Here is a 20,908-nt window from a genome sequence, read left to right on the forward strand (position 1 = left end):
CATTGGAAAGAGCCTTTGAAGCAATAGGAAAGGTTTGGCAAAGCTTTCATCGTATTAAATACAAAATGTGAAGCTGTGTTCGCAGCTACCACCACTCATTTGTCACATGGGAATTTCTTCTGAAAGCAGAAGCCTCCACAAGCCACAGATTTTTGTCCTGCAGCCCTAATGGAATTATCACAGATCTCACCTTCTCCATCATGATTTCCTTGCACAAGTTTCTTTAACAAGCTGCATTCCTCCAAGTTTAAGCCACAGTAGTCATTAGTTTCTCCTCACCTTCATTCACACAAATTACTTCACAAAATCATTTCCAAAATGGTTTGCAACCCAAATTTTCCACGACCTATTATGAACTGGAAAGAGATTCAAGCCCTCAAAGCCAAGATTAATGATGGAAGAAAATACACTGCCATTCATAAGCAATAGCAGGATTTTAACTCCCCTCACTGATAAGCAGTGTTATGTACCAGATGTTTTGGAAGACAAACGTTTCCTTGTGCTCGTATGTAATTTATAACATGGTTGAGATGAGACAGAGGAAGCAACCAGCAGTTGGGATAAGTCAGTGTTAATGTAGAGAGCATCCTAAATAGTAACATGAAATCATCCAGCTTCTCCAAAACCTTGAAGTGACACAAACACTCATACCCTGAGTGCCAAAGGAGACGACATTATGCTTTCTTGCATAGTTTTCACAGTGAGTGGGAGGAACTGCTGATTGAATGGGCCTCCAAATAAAGGTTAATGAAGATTTCTAGAGGTCAAAACTTACAGAAGTGCCAACTAATACTGTTTCATCTGGAGTCAGCTTGCTAGTTCTCATGTCTGGCATTTTTATGTTCTCCGAAGTATTCTAAGCAAGTTATCATCTTAATTTTGAATTCCTCTGCTGCAGACAGTAAGAAGTCAAAGAACAAGTTAGAATAAATTGTGCTATGTATTTGGCTTGCTCTTGTTGCTAAGCTACTAAAACCCGTTTATGGCAAAACTGTTAACAAGTTGTAGCTTCACTTCTGAGAAGGCAACGTAGCATCAATCTAAACAAAGCAATAAAGACAAGGATTACAATCACAAATCTGAAGGCATTTTGGTGGGTGTTCAGCATTCAGGGACTTCCAGACCTCTCTAATTTACAGCATCCTCTGACTCAAACAGTTCCCACTGCTGCCTTGAGCTCTTTTGTTACAAATTTAGAACTTCTGGAAATTGAAACACATTTACAAACCAACCGCTGAATTGGAAAGGGAGGACCCCAAGGGACCCCTCCTACAGCTGCTGGACCCCTCCCACTTACACAACAACAGGTCATTGACCTGCCAGAGCATAACCTGGAAGGTTTGTGTTGGATACTAGAAGTAGTTTCTCCCCAGAGCAGACAAGCATTGGAATGGGCTCCTCAAGGAGGGCATGGAGTCACCGTCCCTGCAGGTGCTCAACAAACATGTAGATGCAGCACTGAGGGATGTGGTAAGTGGGTGATGGGCTGATGGCTGGACTAGATAAGCTGAGTGGTCTTTTCCAACTTGAATGATTCAGCTACCAGAAGTCCTCTTTGAAGTATGGAACACAAGTCCACGCCAGAAAGCTTAACTCTTAAGAATTAATATACATCTGTAAGGAGGAGTCTATCTTGCACACCCGAAAGACCTCTGGTTGTTCAGTGTGTTTGTGTGAAGTTTGCTGGTTGAGTTACGACATTTCTTCATTTGTCACTTCTCAGAAAGTTTCTCAAGCCATATTAACCTCACACTGAAAACAAGTGAATGTTGTTGCCCAAGGAGGTTGTGGATGCCCCATCCCTGGAGGCATTCAAAGCCAGGCTGGATGTGGCTCTGGGCAGCCTGGTCTGGGGGTTGGTGACCCTGCCCATAGCAGGGTGGTTGAAACTCGATGATCATTGTGCTCCTTTTCAACCCAGGCCATTCTATGATTTACCAAATCACAAAGCAGAGGAAATACTGCAGCAAAGAAACAGCTACAGACAGCCCCCCAGACAAGGAATAAATATAGCTCCTGTTGAGGCAGACAGATGCTGAGGTTGATAAGTGAACAGAACTATGTAAGAGGTAACTACAAAACAGGTATATAAGTCACCCATGAATAGCTTAACCCTTCTGTGCAGACAACGTTATTTATTCCTCTGTTGAAGGGGAATGTGAGCCAGAGTACTCAAAATGCTAACATGTATAACTAGCCATCTCCATTTTGTCTCTACACAGCACTGAACATCATCACTGCATCCCCGCAGTCTTATGTCGTTTTGCCAGCTTCTCTAGAAATGAGCACTCTGTTCTTCTTCCCCTTCCCCCCAAATCCCAACATTATTTTGATCACTAGAGTCAGGGAAGGAAAGGAAGAGATTTTTCCAATTATCTGGAGGAAACAGATTTGCTAGAAGAGCTCACAAAAGAAATGTAAACTAGCGGAGTGATCAGCAATTAAGAGGATGGTTTGTTTATACTGTCTGACCTTAATCATTGGTAAGGTAAAGTCAACTTAGCCAGCTATACGTTTTAAACATCCAAGTGCCAGCACAAACAAGAAAGCAAGCAAGAAGTATAGGTCACTTACAGAACTGGGGGTCTTCTCCATGCTAAGAACAACACAAGTACTTTGCATACACGGTTGACAGTAATTGAATCGAAGCTTCTAATACAACTCAAGTAGCTTACATCTCTGAATTTGGGCTTATCTAAAACCAAAATACCTTACAGACATTACAAGCATTCTTAGATGAAGATATGTGTTTCGTTCAGCAAGTCAGGTCAATTAGAAAGCCTCTATTCAGAAAACACATATAATCTATTCTGTCACTGAGAAATCAAAAGAGGGCACGTGAGCTCCAAGAATGAAAGTTTCCAGGAAATCTCAGAGCATCAACCCACCAGAATCTCTCACGGCTCTGACTGCATTGGTTATTGACTCATCTGCTGATCAAAAATAAATCCACTAGTAATTTCATGTGAAAACACATTTTTAACTGCAGTAAGAGTGCAGGATGGAGTGTGTACGTTGGCATGCTCACACATTTTATCTCATATATACGTTTTTATCATATGAAATATGTTTCATTTCAAAAGCTGACCTTGAATTTTTAAAACAATGTTGTAAATGCTGTTCAGTGAACATTTTAGACTTGGCCGGGTGCTTCTCATTGCCTACAAGTGAGCATGGTAAAGGAACAACTGCACGTATAAGCCAAAGCAAACAAACAGTATTCATATACTGTACATACTCTTACACAATGTAAACACATCAACTTATTCACACAGAGGCACACTCAATGCAGTGCTTCCATTCACATTCATGTAATATTTTCTGATATTTGATAGAGAGCATGAATTTCTAGATTTGATAAGGTATTATTGATACTGGAAACAGCTTATTGGCAATCGAACTACAGTACTCACCACAAAAATCTAACACTATCTACCCCAATTCCTCTTTCTCCTCGTTTTTTCCCCTCAAGCTATTCATGTCATGTTTTATTAATATTTGTTTGTTTAATCGAACTACAAACATTAACCAGATAAAACAAGACTCACTAGTAGTTTAAAAGAAATATACCACTTCATTAGAACTTGGAAAAGCAAAATTATGTAAGTAGTTATTCTGAAGCATTATAACCTGAGGCATTTCTCCATAAATCAAAAACCAGCTTCACTGAAATCATTTACAGTCTGATGTTGTTAGTTTTGAGGATACCTACCTTTTAATAAAGGGTTTTAGGCGTGAATTCAAATAAGGTTAAGTGTTTACAGTGAGAAGCAATATTAAACAAGACAAATACAGACAGAAATCCTTCCCACTTAAACATGGTCACATACTGAATCTGTGGCACAGCCAAGAATAAAAAACAAAACCCTTTTTATTCTCATTTGCAGCTACTGGATCATGCTTCCTTCTGATTTCAATGAAAAATGGTGTCTAAAATATTGATTAACAAAAAAATGAGAATTACTTACCAATTTGTAACAATACAGGCGTTACCAAAGCTGTCTCCATGGCATAACAAAATTCCCTGCCAAACATTACTGCACCATGCATCACCCACAGGCGTATTGGTATCCGGTCTATGGATCCTTCACTGATGGTCTCCTCTCTACTTTCATTCTCCTTGTTTTCTGGTTTCTGAAGCTGTGCCACAGGTAGATCTTGAACTTGCATAGATTCCGAGTCAGCATTCTGGGGAGCCATTTTCATTACCATAAAAATATATATATATGTTATATCTATATAAATAACACTACCATAACTCCACAAACAAGTCAGGGTGTCTTCTCTTTCACCTTCTGTTCCTCAGGCAAGTAATGCTTATATTCCTCTTGTACAAACAAGTATCTTGCAACTTCTTGTGTAGATACGAGACATAAAGAATGGAAAGCTATTTGGTAGGAATTTCAACATATGGCTTGCTGGTTTACTGTGAGTTAGAGTTAAAAATCCATAATTGCCATTCAGTTAATACCAGTTTCATAATTATTATTGAAGAAGTGCTGAAGTTGTTATTCTTGCTACAGAGAGGTGGAAAGGCGACACAAAGAGGTGCTCCACTGTTAATCCCCATCGAGTGGCTGATTAATCTGCAACAAAAAGCAAGCATTTAAAAATTTCAATAGTATTTTCTCAGGATATTGTGCCCCCCCCCTTTTACCATATACCCTATTTCCTGCTTCATGCTTTCTATTGTCCTTGCCTCGTGTAGGGTCTTTCATTCCATGGTCCCTCCTACTCCTGAACTTTCCATTGAAATGCCATTGTTCTTCATGTTTAAATGATGCCTAACTGCACTCCTGTGTGGTCCTACACAGCCACAGAGGAATATATATATCAGCATATACACATAATTATATGACAAACATCATGCTTGCCTGAGACCCTCACAACATCCAGCACAGAGCTAACAAACTCTGGGAAATTAAGGCAGGTTCCATTTCAGAAGCAGCATAGGATATTCCAGTACTATGCCAGGAAGATGACTCCTATGCCAGGAAGGTGATTCATAGATTGCCACTTACTCACTAGCCACGCAGACTTGTGTTCAGCCTCTTGGAAGCTACCAGCTACCTTGCACCTAAGATCCCATAGCTCCCTTGAACTTTATAATACTAGAAAGTCAACTGCACAGATAGATAGAGAAGTATATCACTGTGTAAATTCAGACCATCTTATAACGAAGATAATCCTCAAACAAATGTGAGCAGAAATAAGCCGTTAGGAATATAATTTGGAAGATTAGTATTTAAAATATTCAAAATTCCAATGAAGAGATATCCACAGTATGTATATCCATCTTCACTTTCTGCACGCAATACCTGAACAAATCCTCATACTCTATGAAAGGAAGTCTTATGAGGAGAATGGTACAAAATATGTGACCATATATTATTGAAATATATTCCAACCAGCTGACATCTGTGTGCTCTAGCATAAACCATACTATTAGGTAGAGAATGTAAAATAGAGACTGAAGAAAGTGGTGACATCAACAACTCTTGCTTCCATGCGACACTAACACACCATCCTACTGGAAGAGTTGCAAGGGAGCATCTCAAGTGCTCCTTCCTGCTGATACCCACCTCAGAGCTGTATCCCCAGAGGATTTTTTTATACGTAATTTGTTCTTCTAGGCAACAGCATCTTTTTTTCAGTCTGGGTTTTTCTCCGCCCAAGTTACCCTAAGTTACTTAAATTCTGAGATCTAATGACCTCCATAACAACGTAATGTTAGAATTTCCTTCTGAGCTAGTCAAATCATGTGAGAGAAGTTAAAATAAATTACTGAACACTTGCAATAAACCAAGGTTTAATCCTCAAGAGTTTTAACCCATAAGCAATAAACAGTTCAGAACAAAAAGGTCCGAAGAAAGCATTTCTCCACTCATTCTGTACTAAAAGGAAGAGTTGAGATGCACTGCCTAGGGTTACTAAATCAAGGCCCAGAAAAGTAATCGGTCAAGTTCTTCATAAGCTCCTTGGTTCTATGAAGCATTTCCTTCTCATCAGCTTGGATTTGTAAAATTCTGCATGAGGAAGAGTTCATTTCATAGAATAGAATCATTAAGGTTGGATAAAAACACAAAGATCACCTCGCCCAACCATCAACCCATCCCCACCCTGCCCACTAACCATGTCCCCCAGTGCCATATTTATCCTTACTTGAAAGCTTCCAAGGATGGTGACTCCACCACATCCCCGGACAGCCTGCTCCAATACCTCACAACTTTCTGAAAAAGAATTTCTTTCCCAATAGCCAACCTTAACTTCACCCGGCCTTAAAGCCATTACGCCTCTTTCCACCTTCCAGCATTAGCACTGTGTTGAAGTTGCATCAGGAAGGGACGGGATACTCTTACCTTACTTCAGTATATGAGGTTTCAGCTCACTCCTTGAATAGCTATTTTAGTTTAACATAAATAGGAAGTAGAAGATTAAAAAAGGGAAAAAAAACAACAGAAGACACATGCTTATAACAGAGCACAGGCTCCAGAGCAGGAGTGATTATTTTAATTACAGTAATAAAACATCTAATTGCTGGCAGATTGACGCAAAATTACCTTCAGTAGAATTTAATAAGATTACCTATCAGGTTTTCCTACTCAGAAATCTTTCAGTACACGCGCAGGCTGTTGTGGACGAGGGGTCACAGATAACACTTCTGCACTAGATGGCTGTAAAGAATATTGCTTTTTCTCATGCTCAGTTTCTCTTCATGTCACTGCAATGAGGGATTTGACTCAATTTCCCTACATACCTCACTTAGTAGGTATTTACAGGATAGCAGAATGAAGCATAGATACAAAGGCAGAATGTTTTATAATGCAGGGGGCAGCCTGAATACGCAAGCAGAACAGCAGCAGATTGGGAGCATTTCTCATGGCAAAGGGGAAAGAGGCAGCAGAAAAAAGCAGATGTGAGGCTTGGGCCATTTGAGCAAGGCTGTTAAGGGATGACTGATGAAGTCATGCCTGAAGTGGAAGATGATCGGGACTGATCGCTAATTTAAAAGACAGGAATAATGGATGACAGAGGTAGACTTTGTTGTAACTGACACATAAGAAGAACAGTATATGTTAAACACATCAAAAAAAGCAGTTGCAGTATTTAAGTGCCATATCAAAAGGCACAATGGACAGGTTTTATCAGAAGTAACAGAATTACTATTCCATAACACCAATTTGCTGGTGAGCATTATGCTACTCTTCCTGCAGCACTTTCAACTGACTCCAAACGTGTGTCTAATACATCAACTGCAGAGCACCAGCCTCTGGAAAGGTCTTCAGCTCCTTCTCCTGAACCCTAGGCTGGGTTCAGATTTGTTCAGACAGATCCTCATTCTCCCTCAAAGCTCATTCTGAAATCAGCAAGCTTGAATGGTGGCATTCTTTTGTAACAAAAACAGGGAGGCAAATTCATTTACCTGATGGAAGTAAATATTCCACAAGCTCTTATTAACAAAGAACTCCAAATACAAATTAAATGGCATCTACGGAGGATCTGGATTGAAACAGTAAGGAGGACATGCACCCATGTATGCATACAGCACAACTCTGTTGGCCAGTAACACCAAAACTGAACTGATAATACTTCACTGAATATCGACAGGAATTTCTAATATTGCAATCTTTCCTAAAGAGGTTTAATGGCTTTATTTCAATAAAGGGTCAACCTATGAAATATTCCTACGTTATTAACCTTCCCAAAAGAAAAGTGATGCATTAGGCTTACATTTTACCTGTCATTCATGCAGCACAGATAGAAGTCAACCAAAACAAATAAAGAATTTAAGCTGCATTTATGGAAAAGTCATAGAATATCCTGAGTTGGAAGGGACCCATAAGGATCATCAAGTCCTCCTCCTGGACCCACACAGGACCACCCAAAGTTCAGACCACAAGAAGAGATGATTTCCCTCACTCTGCCACACATTCTCACTGCTTTCCATGATGTTTTAGAAGTCATTTTCAGGATTCCCAGGGAGTACTGGAAAGAGAAAGCAGAATTGTTTGAGCCTCAGAAAGGGGTTAATGTTGGACACTGCAGTGTATTAAGGGAAGTACAAATACAGAAATATGTACACTCATAAAATGCATATGGGAGGAGGGAATTTGATTACGTTAGCTCTTCTTCAGCCTAATTGCACATGTTTTACTTGAACTTTGGTCACATTGCAATAACAGGAGAACCTATGGAGTAGTTAACATCTCAACAAACCAGGCAGCTAATATACTGAGGACTAATCCATAAGGAAAGTTGTATAAAAGCTGCTCAGATTTCTTGTAATCTTATCTGTTACACTTTTACTACCCCTCACCTAGGCGTAAGTCGTAATGCAATGACATGAAGCACAGAACGACGTGCTACAACCCTGACAAGGTGACACCACAACAATCCCGTGCCTCAGACAGGTCATGCTCACAGTTTACGAATCACTGAGGCAGCACAGGAAAATTACTGCCTCCTTCTGGGTTTCCAAACCAGAGGACTAGTTATGTAGGTCGTATCCATGGCCCACAACACTCATTCAGCAGTTCTCTTTTTGAGCATGATGATAAGGGCAGCACAAAGTGTGCAAGATAATTACACAACACAATGCCTCGGGGAAATGACTTCTATCACATTTCCCAGCATGTTTAGGACTTGAAGGCTAACAAGCAGTGCTTTCACATTCGTGATACTGGAGATCAGATGATGGGCAATACAGCCATCAATCCCAAAATAGAGCATAAATGGGGTTAACAGCCATTCTGCCCAAATCTGTTAAGACTGAACTATTTTTATATTGCATGATTCCAGATACCTCTTGCTTACAAGGAATAGGAATGTACTATTCTACAAGCAGCTAGATATTCCAAGCCACTGCCAAAGCAGATGACTTTAATCAAGCTATGTAACATGCAGCACAATTCAGGTAATGACACACACGCCTTATTAAGCAGTAATAAAGCCTGGCCTGTACACAGAGTTAAATGGGCCCAACTGGATACCAGGCAAAAATTCTAGTGCCTCCTCTGAAGCTGCTGGGAAATCATTGCAGCATTTATTAGGGTAAGAAACAATTCATTTCAGCAGGGTAGGCGTGTGCTAATTATGAAATCTTACAGTCTTTAAGGGAGAAATAAGCCTGGTCTGAGGAAAATCAGAGTGAGCAAATTGAAAAGAATGGAAACTGTTCTGCCCACAAGCTATGAAATTGCTAAAAGAATAAGAAGGGGAATTGAGCAGCAGCATTCTCCTGTCTCATCCTGAGTTTCAAGGTTTATTGTATTAATTTCCAGTCACTTATCTAGCCATCTAGTGACTCCAAGAGCCGCCTCTTCATTATCACTGCCTTCTTCCACATTTAAGCACACAGCCTGATCCAAGTCTTCTTGTAACATTTCACAGACCACAGTGAAGAGCTGCATTTTGCTACACAGGACTTGCTTAGTATAGATTTAATATGCATTCCATCACAGACAAAATTTCTACAGATTATAGGAAGTTTCATCTTTTTCATTCTGAACCAAAAGAGAAAGAGACACTTTGAGTCATCTTTGCATACAGATGTATCTGTCTCCCCTTTGTTCATCACTAATCTCACAAGGAAAATAGCTAAGAACCAGTTCTGACTGAATTCACCCAGGCTGTAACAACTGTGGTCACCGTTCTCCTCAGATCACTAGTAGATCCTACTGTAATATCATGCATGACATCAACAGAACCATAACCAACAACAAAAAAATGAGGTTCAAGGTTCAAACAAGAGTGCAGGAGCTGCTAGCTTAATGCAACAGAACCTTCCTCCTTTCTCCATTGCTTCACTTCAATTCTTCACTGAGGATACCGCATGGACATAGGCTCCACCAGCCATGCTGTTTCAATTGCAAATTTTTTTGGCTAGCAAGCCTATAATTGTCCAGTCATTCTATTTATTTGTCAAGCTTCATTTCTTTCTTCCAAGTTCTTTTCAGAAGATGGCCACGTTGCTTTAGAAGCTATCTAGAATGATTTAAGTATAGCTTCAATGTTAGTATTGGAGAGAAAGGCAATTCAAGTATATCTGGCTTCTCCTCAGAGTAAATAAACATTTGGCTGAACACTTCCACCTCTGTGTTGGAGACAAAACATCACTTATTATTCTTTCTCTGATTAAATGCAAGAAGGAGACTGGTTCTCCTTCAGCTTTTGACTGCCTTGCAAAATGATGCATTGTTTGGACTTGTGCCTTTTCAACAGGCAAATGGTGTTTGTCCAAGGAAATCACTAGCATAGCTCCAGATCTGACAGCAAACCGTACTTATGCTAGAATTGCTTGTTCTGCTAGCAAGGAAAGTTTGGTCTGACAGTCTGCTGCTTTCATAGGTACACAGAAAATACCCTACCAGTCTATTATGCTGCTTACACCAAAGGTTTCTCAATCACTTTAAGTTAGCATAAACAAGCACTTCCTCAAAAAGCAGCCGTCTGTTCTTCCTCTTCTTCACCCCCATCCTTATTCCCACCCCTTCCTGCACCACCACACAAGCATCTGTGAAGTGAACCACACAGTGAAAGCGATCTAAGTCCAAAAGCAACTTGAAAAAAGAACGTTATACAGTCGGGTTGGTTTTAGCCAATTGTACGGATCTGCACCAAACTATTGAGGATAGGGAGGGACAGCAGCAGCTAGAAGTAATGTGTTGGGTAGTGATACTCCAAGCCAGCGAGATCACAGCTCACATAGAAAGGCTGTCAGTGGATACTTGCAGCAGACTCATCTGTCAGGTCTAGGTTCACAGTAACAGGACTGGACACTGGAAGTTTCTTTGGACCATGTCAAAACTCAAGTGTTCAGCCATGGCAGGAGGATGGAAAGCATCTAGAGGACATATCTTAAGCTGCTGGCCCAGCTGGACAAATGCATTCAACTTGAAGTTTAGCAAGGAGACTGTACCCTTCCACAATCAAATCATGTTGGTCCTTCCTAGAAGTTTAGAATTAAGAACGTGTGACCTTCCTGAAGCACCACCATATAACTGAGTTGCAATTGCTTTGGTGCAAAAGGGCAGCAGCTGAAGTCATGGAGTTGATTAAATGTCTTCTCGTCTTCTCTCCTATTTCAGTGTTAAAAATAATTTTCAGTACTGCTTTAAGACAGAACTGCAGGAACCCTATCAGAAGGGGAAAGCTACACATGGGATTATTTTAAATGCAGACATGCTGCATATTACCTAATAATATGTCCATATGTGAGTAACAACAGGCCTGACACTAAAAATCAACCTCTAATTTTAACACTGTATTAAACCAGACTAACATTTTTTTGAATTCACTTGAGGTTTGCCAAAGGAAAAAGGTTATGGCTAACTGGGTGCAGTACAAAGCCACATATGACATGTCCTAACATTGAATCCATCGTTTGGGTAATCAAAGGCATTAAAATCAGAACAGCATAAGACAGATTGCTTTACAAGGGTATCATGACCAAGCAAGTACTACAGCAGACACTGACACTGAGCAAATACTTGGATGAGCAAATGATTCTGACAGCTCTCCTAGCAGCGAGGCTATATATCTGACATCCTTGAGGCCCACAAGAAATCCAGATGAAATAAGGACAATGCCACTTCATTTTCAAATAATGACAGAATGGCTTGGGTTGGAAGGGACCTCAAAGGTCATCTAGTTCCAACCACACTGCCACAGGAAGGATTGCCAACCACTAAATCAAGCACTAGATTTTGAGAGGGTTAATGAATGCTTACTGCACCTTCTCCTTGCTATGCATGCAAAATTCCAGAATTTATTAAACCCTGACATAAACAGGCTTCCAACCCCAACCCTTCCAGAGGGTTTTCCTGACAAACTCTGGTCACAGCAACCCCAAGCAATGCCACAGGCTTGGGGCAGAGCAGCTGGAAAGCTGCACAGATGTGGCATTACAGGACATGGTTTAGTAGTAGACATGGTGGTGATGGGTTGATGGTTGAACTAGATGATCTTATAGTTGTCTTTTCCAACCTTAATGATTCTATGTTTCTGTCCATACAGTATGGCCTAAGCTGGGAGCCTTCTTGCTTCCATCCATTTCCAGCTTACTCAGAAAATGACCAAGAATAAGATTTTGGCTAATACGCACATGGTGATGCAGTACAAAAGCATGACAAGCTTCCCTGAAGGGAGTTTTCCTGCTCAAACATACAGGAAGTAACAGAAAGGTGTGAATGTCCTCATGACACCAAGAAGGACATCTTCTCAAGGCAGCACTATCACCAGAGAAGCTGTGGATACCCCATCCCTTGAGGTGCTGAAGACCAGGCTGGATGGGGCCCTGGGCAGCCTGAGCTGGTGGGTGGCAACCAGCCCACGGTGGAGGGGTTGGAACCAGATGATGTTCTGTTCCCTTTCAACCTAAGCCATTCTATGATCCTGTTTCCTCATTCTTCATGTTTTGGGGGCCAATGTCATTCCCCCAGCCTGATTATATTATGGAGAGAAAGACAAAAGCACGGTTCTTATAAGTTGAATGGAAACAATTCTGGGAAGCCATCTTTTTAGAAGGGATCCAGAATTTAATGTGAGACAGACTTTAGTGAGTGGATTGGTTATTATACTGCTCCCTAAAGGCACATGCTGTTTGTTACTAATATTAGATCAGATTACATTGTTAAATCACTGCTGCTGTTTTTACTAGGAAACAGTTCAGCATTTTTTTTTTTTTTTTAACTGGGAAGGTAATATTATCTGATTAAACTTCTTTGGTTTTACTGCTATTTAAAGAAAAAAGCAACTTCATTTATGCTTCTATTAGCCTAGAGTTTATTAATAGCGATGCATTAAACAAGTAGACTGCTAGGAAAGTACTGATTTAAATATCAGGAGAGAATCCTACTGAGTAAGGGGAATATAGAGCAGCTGGGACTGGTAATGCTGAGCAGCACCTTCACACTGTGGCCATGTCACAAGCACGCCTTACTCATAACAGCTGGATTTCCAAGTAGCAGTATCTCATCCCAAATTAGACAGAGGTTAAAGGCATGATGGTGAGCACTAATGCTAAGTACACTCAAAAAGCAAAAAATAACAATCTAGTCACCACATAAGCATGAAGAACTCATTGGGACTGAGTTCTCCCAGGACAGTACATTGAACATGAGAGTTATCTTCCATCAGAGGAGCACTGATTCATTCCCTCTCTCAGTGCAGGCAGTGGAGGAAAACAAACATAAGACAATCATCGGAGAATATCTCCATATATCCCTAACAGGATCAACTGGAACCAGCTTACCTACCTGCAGAAGAAAGGACAGTGTCCAACCTGGCATTGCTGGTGGTGCAAGAGTAATCCTAACTATCAGCACATCTTTGCCACCAGCATTTTTTTGCGAGTTTTTTTTTTTTTAATCAAGGCTGTCCTCCTGATTGCAGTGTGGGAGAAGAATTGTATCAACGCAACCAGTTTTGCAAATTACTCTTCAGAATGAGCAACACCCTCTACAATAGGTTGAGACTGGGGTTGTGCACGAATATACATCTGTAGAAATAAGTTGAGCTAGAGATGTATGTGCAATGTTAGATACTCCCTGCAGATGTTACTGCACATACAGTGTAGAGCACACTACTTCCTTTATTTTCCTATACTGGTACCTTACTGATTATATTCACTGCTCTGAGAATTTGCAGGCTGTACAAACTAGTTTCTTCAGGCTGTAAGTGCTTAAGAAACCCAAATACTGCCAGAATATGCATCAGTTACCGAAGTTATTCAATAGATCAAGACAAAAATGAGCAGAGCGTAGATCCTCATAAATTGACTTCCTCTCACATATCATTACCATCTGCAAAGTCTAATTCATTGGAATTATCTCCAATTACCAGTCCCTAAATGTATTACCACCATTCAATCTCAGAAAATTGAGAAAGTCAAGCTTTTGAAAGCACCCAGAGAACTTTGCTCACCCTCCAACAAAGGTGGAGAAGTGAGGTTTTGGCTACTTTTTACTGAATCTGAGGAAATAAATCATCCCACAGAGGAAAACCAGAACAACCTCTCAGTGTGAGGATTTCTCATATTGCAGATTCTCCAAAGAGTTTGTAAACAACTAAATATAACTGCTTGTATCATCTTGCACTACATATTCTCATTTTGTCTTCTTCAAGTGAACTCACGGATCAAACTAGTACATCATTACAGCAATAGCTTGCTAATTAACAAGTAGTTATTTACCAACCTGCAGTTTGAGCCAGCACTGAGGCATCACAATTACTAGAAACAGTCTGACTCTCATCAGTGCACAGAAATTCCTTCCCTCCTGTCTCTATCCAATGCCAATTTTGCATAAGCTCCCTCCAACAAGGGATGCTACAATACTTTAATGGCCATACATAAAGTATTATAGAGAAAACTGAAAGGTATTTTAGGAGAAATTTGTATTTCTTCCTTCCATCTGACAATGCCTACCTCCTTCTGATGCAACCACACTGCAATAGGTGCAGTAAGTTACTGCTTCCCAGCCAAGTAACCTCAAGCCTGCCTTGGGTTGGGTGGTGCTAACAGAGCAACACTACAGGTTAGGGCATCAGTTTTATGGTGCAGCACCTTTAGTAAACACCATCAGAGCCTCCCCTTTGAAACACAAGCAATTACAAATAGGATCTGAGAAAGCATATTCCTTTTAAGTACTGCTATATCACTTGAACAGATTCCCACTTGCTTTTTTCAGACCATCGTAGAATCATTTGAGCTGGAAATTTGCTGTTTTTGAGTTGACCATCCCAAGCTGATGTTGAGTTGACCAGACAGACATGTTTATGTTCACTGCCACAAAGGGCAGCTATTAGATTTAGTTTCTGAATAATTAAAATAAACGTTGTAACTGACCTAGCAGGGATGGCAGCCAATATATTTTAAGAAAGGTATCATAAAGAACCAACATTAAGAATCCCTCCTTAACAGTAACGATTAAGAAAATTAGTAAATCTTAAGAATACCAGAACACTGTTCTCTCAATAACATGGGTAAATCAATGCTTGGAAGGTTGTGGTTACACAACCACGCTGATTTCTGTTCATATTGCTAGTATTTGGGAAAAAACTAACAACTCCAACAAGCAGTATTTGAATATTCAATTTTAAGCAAAGTAGAGAAAAAAATGAGAAAAAAAAGTGGGACTGTAAGCAGGAAGGGGACAGACTCTTCAGCAGAGTCTGCTGCAGTAGGACAAGGGGAAACAGTTTCAAACTACAAGAAGGGCTATAGCAGAAGCAGGGAGAGGTACCCTGGGAGAAGTAAAGGGATGCTGCTAGGCTGTGTAGGGATGGCATCAGGAAGGCCAAGGCCCAACTGAAACTGGACTTGTAAAGGGTCACAAAGAATAAGAATGGCTTCTACAAGTACATCAACCAGAAAAGAAAACACAGGAAGATGTACCCTGCCTAGTGAGGGATACAGCCAGGCTAGTAACAACGGACAAGAAGCTGCAGTTTTTTGCCTCAAGCAACGGTTTGGAAGGTGGGAACTGAGGGAACGATGCTTCTTCTGTTAGCAAACAAGCCTGAGGAATCTGAACGTCTGCAAGTCCATGGGTCCCAATAAGATGCATCCTAGAGTCCTGAGGGAGCTGGCTGACATAGTCACCAAGCCACTCTTGATATCTGAAAAGTCATGGTGGTCAGGGGAAGTCCCAGATGTCAGTGAAAAAGGGAATATAGCATTCACTTTTAAGAAGAGCAGAAAAGATGACCCAGGGGAACTACCAATCTGTCAGTCTCACCTCTGTGCAAAGAAAGATCATGAAGCAGATCATAGAATCATAGATCCTCCTGGAAGCTCTGATAAAGCACATGAAAGAGAGGGAGGTGATGTGGGATAACCAGTGTGGCTTCACCAAGGGCAGATCCTGCCAGACCAACCTTCTCATTTTTTATGATGGCTTAAATATGCCTCAGCAGACAAGGGAAGATAAACTGATGTCATCTATCTGGACTTCAGTAAGGCCTTTGACACACTCCCCAAAAACATCCTCCTCTCCAAATTGGAAAGATGTTGGAAAGATGTAGATTTGATTGGTGGACTGTTCAATGGACAAGGAACAGATTGTGAGATCATACACAGAAACTGGTGGTCAATGGCTCAATGCCTGGATGGAGACAAGAGCAGTGTCCCTCTGGGGACAGCACTGGGATGAGTGCCCTTCATCAGTGACACTGACAGTGGGAGTCAGTGCACCCCCAGCAAGATGGCACCAAGCTGTGTGGTACAGTTGACACACCTGAAGGACGGGATGCCATCCAGAAAAACCTAGACAGGCTTGAGCAGTGGGCCCATGAGAACCTCATGAGGGTCAACAAAGCCATGAAACTGCAAGGTCTTGCACCTGGACCATGGCAACCCCCCCACTATCAGCTAGGAAAGGTAAGGATGGAGCACAGACCTGCCAAAAAGGACCTGGGGGTACCAGTGCACGGCAAGCTGGACATGAGCCAGCCATGTGCCCTCACAGCCCAGGAAGACAACCACACCATGGGCTGCAGCAAAAGAACCATGGCCAGCAGTGTGAAGGAAGTGATCCTGCCCCTCTACTCTGTGTTGGTGAGGCCTCACCTGGAGTACTGTGTCCTGATGCAGTCCTCAATACAAGAGAGACATGGACCTGTTCGAACATGTCCAGAGGAACACCACAGAAATAATCCAAGGGATGGAACACCTCATAGAAGAGGTGTTGGATGGAACACCTCTTTTATGAGGTGTTCCTGGAACAGGATCTCCAAAGAGACAGTGGATGCCCAGACCTTGGAGATATTAAGGTCAGGCTGGACAGGGCCATGAGCAACCTGATCTAGCTGTAGGTTTCCCTGTTTATTGCAGGGGAATTGAATTAGATGATCTTTAAGGGTTCCTTGCAACTCAAATGATTCTATAAAATATACTTTTTAATAAACACTTTCTAGGAGAAGGGAATACAGCTCATAAACAAGCAACACTGTGGCCAATACAGTGTCCTTACAGACCATGTGTTTTAGAGAAGTTCAGTTCAAGCAATAGGATTTAGACAGCTGCTTTATAAGCAGGCACACAGAAAGCTGGTGGACACATTTATGATCGTCTTGATATCTACATATTTTGATTTTTAACTAAAAGCAAATACTATTTTAGTCACACATTTTGCCAAGTTATACCCCATTAGAACTGGCAAGATAAGATACTTACTGACACGCACGCTGCAATAACAAGAGGCTTGGCAGTTGGATGCAATATATTAAGACCTGCTAGAAGGGAAACATTTAGAGCATTCAGACCTCTACCACTTGTGACTTGAACTATGAAACGCTTGGCAAAAGCTTGTCAGAACTTGGCCTTTTTACTTAATTTGGGAATGACTGTCAGTCACTCTCCTTTTACAGGATGCACAGCCTCAGCATCCACGTCACTTCAAGCAGCAGATGTCTGGACCACTCTGAAACTTGTAGTTGAGGAGCTTTTATGCTCTGCTGTCACATCAATGCAGTCACTAGAGCAGATCTTACAGCTCACAGTCACCTGAAGAGGCAAAACTGAAAGGAAGTGCATTTCACAGTCCAGGTTTAGTCCTGTCACCTTCAGACAGTTTGACTGCTCTGACAGCCCATCAGTTTCTTCTAGATGCTTTCTAGCTGCAAAACAGGCAGGTGCCTTCTTCAAGGGAAGTTTTACATAGGACACTCTAGAATCCTATAGGGATGAAGCTGTGTAGTCAGATGGAAGCAGCTCCAATCCATGGGACTGAGAGCCGTTATCAGATGATCTAAACTTTAAAGCATATATTTAGCATCCATCAGCACAAATAGGTGAACTTGTGTCCCTTTGAAACCACACAGCAGCACTTTCCAGGGGCAGTGGTTAAGAGGAATCAACATAATGGTTTTCATCAGCTGCACTATAACCATTTATCATGAGCCAGCTGGGCCTGTCACCAGCCAGCCATACAGGCAAAAGGGATGTAAGCCTTAATTAGCTTGAAAATTGTTAGCCCTACAAAGAATTACACGCTTCTCTCAAACAGCAAATGCTGATTGAAAAGCCCCTCTTACAAGCATGCTCCAAAGCATCTTTTCTTGAATGTTTATGAGTAAAAAAAAATAAATACTGTTGCACTGGTTTCTACTGGACCAAGCAGGCTTCTGTGCATGAAAGTAATATCTGAAGCCAGCAAGTCACAGGCAACATTAGCTTAAGATTCACTCCAGCAATTGTATCTACGAAGTGACAGAAGTGCAGGTTTGTTAGCATAAAGAACATGGAAATGAGAAATTCAGCCTATACAAGCACAACTGATTGTTCAGAAAACAAAGTTCATCTAGTGGTTGCATCTTTGTGCACAGCTAATTGCATATCAGCAAGAGCACCTTTATCAGTCTCAGAGACAGACTGAATTTGCGGTCAGATAGTATCAAAGGTATTCCTGTAGGTGCACAGAAGTGCTTCAGTGCTTTCAGGCACTGAAAGTAGTGCATGGGAAAAGCAAGCACTCACTAAAATAGTGAGGGAAATGCTAGAATTTCAGTACACAATAGCAAGATGCTGAAGTGCAACAGCTGACTTGCCAACTTATCCTACTTAGTTATCCAATATCCTCAGAAATACATCAGCTCTTCTGTTTAGAAGTGCATCAAGAATAGCAAAGCCCTACTTAGAGGAGTCTTTAAGATTAGTCTACCAGGCACCTAAGTTAATAACTTCCCATTTTCAAAATCAACTTGGTGGTGATCATCCAGGAGATGACAACTACCCACAGGTAAAGAACAGCAGCAACCTGAGCAAGGAGTATCACTAATCACATGCAGAGGTCAGAAAGTATGATGTAAGCACAGGTGCACCTCTAGTTGAGGCTGCAAGGTACACATTCAAAAGGGAAGCTCTACTTCTGTGGCACAGATGAAACAAATCATGGGCTTACATCTGTGGGGAAAAACAGTCATTCCAAGAACAATGGGATGAACTGAAGCCAAAGTCAGTTTCTTGGATGAATACTGCATAATACTACCTACCCTCTTTTTATTAAAGAGTTTTAGGTCTTCAGACTATTTATTTCAAGAACTGTTCCACTTTTAACTGAATACTTTCTCTTATCAGCTTGTTCTGGTACAAGATAGTGGCTTGGCTTCCAACCCAGTTCCCATGAAAATTGCTAACACAGGATTCCTTTTTCCAGCATTAGAGCCAGCAAAATGCATTTATAACATGAGGTTGAGATGAAATCGAATATTTTCCCTGAATTATTTCACTGTTTTGAGCCAGTCTACACATTGCTTACAAGGTGTTTATACACAAAAGCTTGTTGGAATTAAGAAACTAGTTATGCAAGTTAAGGAACAACTTTAAATGTACTTTTATATATATACTTGGCCAAATCTTTGCTTTGGTGCTGAAAGAGGAGACAGATGTTACCTTGATACAGTGATGTACTTAATTTTAAGTACAGAAAGTATGATACCTACTGAACTATATGACTATTAAAGGTGGGCATCAAACAAAAAAGTGAATGAGTGAATGAACGTGCTTTGAGCAACTAGCAGAGACCATAGTATAGCCTAGGTTGGAAGGGACTTTAAAGTTTATCCAGTTCTAACCCCATGCTACAGGCAAGGACAACTTCTACTAGACCAAGTTGCCCCAGACTCCCTGTATAGCCCAGCTTTGAACACTTCCAGGGATGGGGCATCCACAGCTTCTCTGGGCAACCTGTTCCAGTGCCTCATCACCCTCATAGTGAAGATTTTTTTCATTCTAGGCCTACTATCTTCAAGTCTAATGCCATTAGACCCTGTCCTACCCAGATCAGACTGCAGTCACATGAATTTTGCCTAGAATTTCTAAAAATCCCATTGGCAGTACTTCAGTGTTTTTGGATGGTCTGTCCTAGGCCATAGGGTTACAGTTAGACTTCTATAATTGATTCCAGATTACAAGAATTGGCTGAATTTGGTCACTTGAGGTCTTTCAGGAAGAATCCTATTCTAAAACACAGGAATGTTTCACTGAATTTGTGAAACAGATTTCACATGCCTCATTAATAAACCGCAATACATATGGAACGTGCCATCATCAAGGCTCCGCCAACCTTGGATGAAACAATAACCATAGAATCATAGAATCACAAGGTTGGAAAGGACCTATAAGATCATCTGGTGTAACCGTCCTCCCATCTTACCATTGCTACCACAAGCCACTAAACCATATCTTGTAGTTCCTCATCCAGACACCTCTTGAACACTGCCAGGGACTCCACCACGTCCCTAGGCAGGCCATTCCAGTGCCTGACCACTCTCTAAGAGAAAAAGTTTTTCCTTATGTCTAATCTAAATCTCCTCTGGTACAGCTTGTGGCCATTTCCTCGGGTCCTGTTTGTTGTTTGGCCTCTTCTCCCAGGCCCCTCCTAATCACAACCTCCCTTCAGGAAGTTATGAGAGTGCAATAAGGTCTCCCCTGGGAAACCAAGTGGGTATAGTATCAAGACTTAGTGAACATTATACCAACTTCCATATTTTTCCTAGCACACAACTAAGAATTTAAACTTAATTTAGTCTCCTTAAGATAAAACACTACTACTTTTGTCCTAGTGTTCTTCTGGAGGTAAAGATTACTTCACACAACTAATGGCATCTCAGTGTAAAACAGTACTCATCCTGAACACTTCAGTGCACAAAGCCTGCTATACACTTAGATGTGAGCCACCTAGAAAAAGTAAAGGGAAAGAAACAGAAGAACAAACAAGAGCCTGAAGACTGAAAGGCATGAAAACATTCTACTCATTTAAATCAAGTAAGATTATCAGTAGGATACAAATGCAAAAGCTGTTGAAAAGACAGCATTAAGTCACCTCTCCTTTGGAGAAGAGATTGGCTTAAACCATCCAGGAGAATTACAGCATATTCTCCATATGCTATCTGCAACAGAAGTGTTATC

At 41.0% G+C, this 20,908-nt stretch overlaps 1 protein-coding gene across 10 annotated transcripts in view; it reads right to left on the reverse strand.

Moving 5' to 3' along the window:
* The window catches only part of SLC45A4 (solute carrier family 45 member 4), an 85,576-nt gene that overhangs the window by 30,980 nt on the left and 33,688 nt on the right, over window positions 1-20,908 (reverse strand). For 9 of the 10 annotated variants that reach the window (XM_015283236.4, XM_046931084.1, XM_015283237.4 and 6 more), the window contains one exon: window positions 3,969-4,586. In XM_015283236.4, coding sequence (XP_015138722.1) covers window positions 3,969-4,212 — 244 coding nt within the window. In that variant the 5' untranslated portion in view covers window positions 4,213-4,586. Of the gene's footprint in view, window positions 1-3,968; window positions 4,587-16,567; window positions 19,838-20,908 lie in introns of those variants that run through there. The other variant, XM_040690737.2, reaches the window with a different exon arrangement.

Source organism: Gallus gallus, chromosome 2 (genome assembly GCF_016699485.2).
Source record: "Gallus gallus isolate bGalGal1 chromosome 2, bGalGal1.mat.broiler.GRCg7b, whole genome shotgun sequence".
NCBI classification, from domain to species: domain Eukaryota; kingdom Metazoa; phylum Chordata; class Aves; order Galliformes; family Phasianidae; genus Gallus; species Gallus gallus.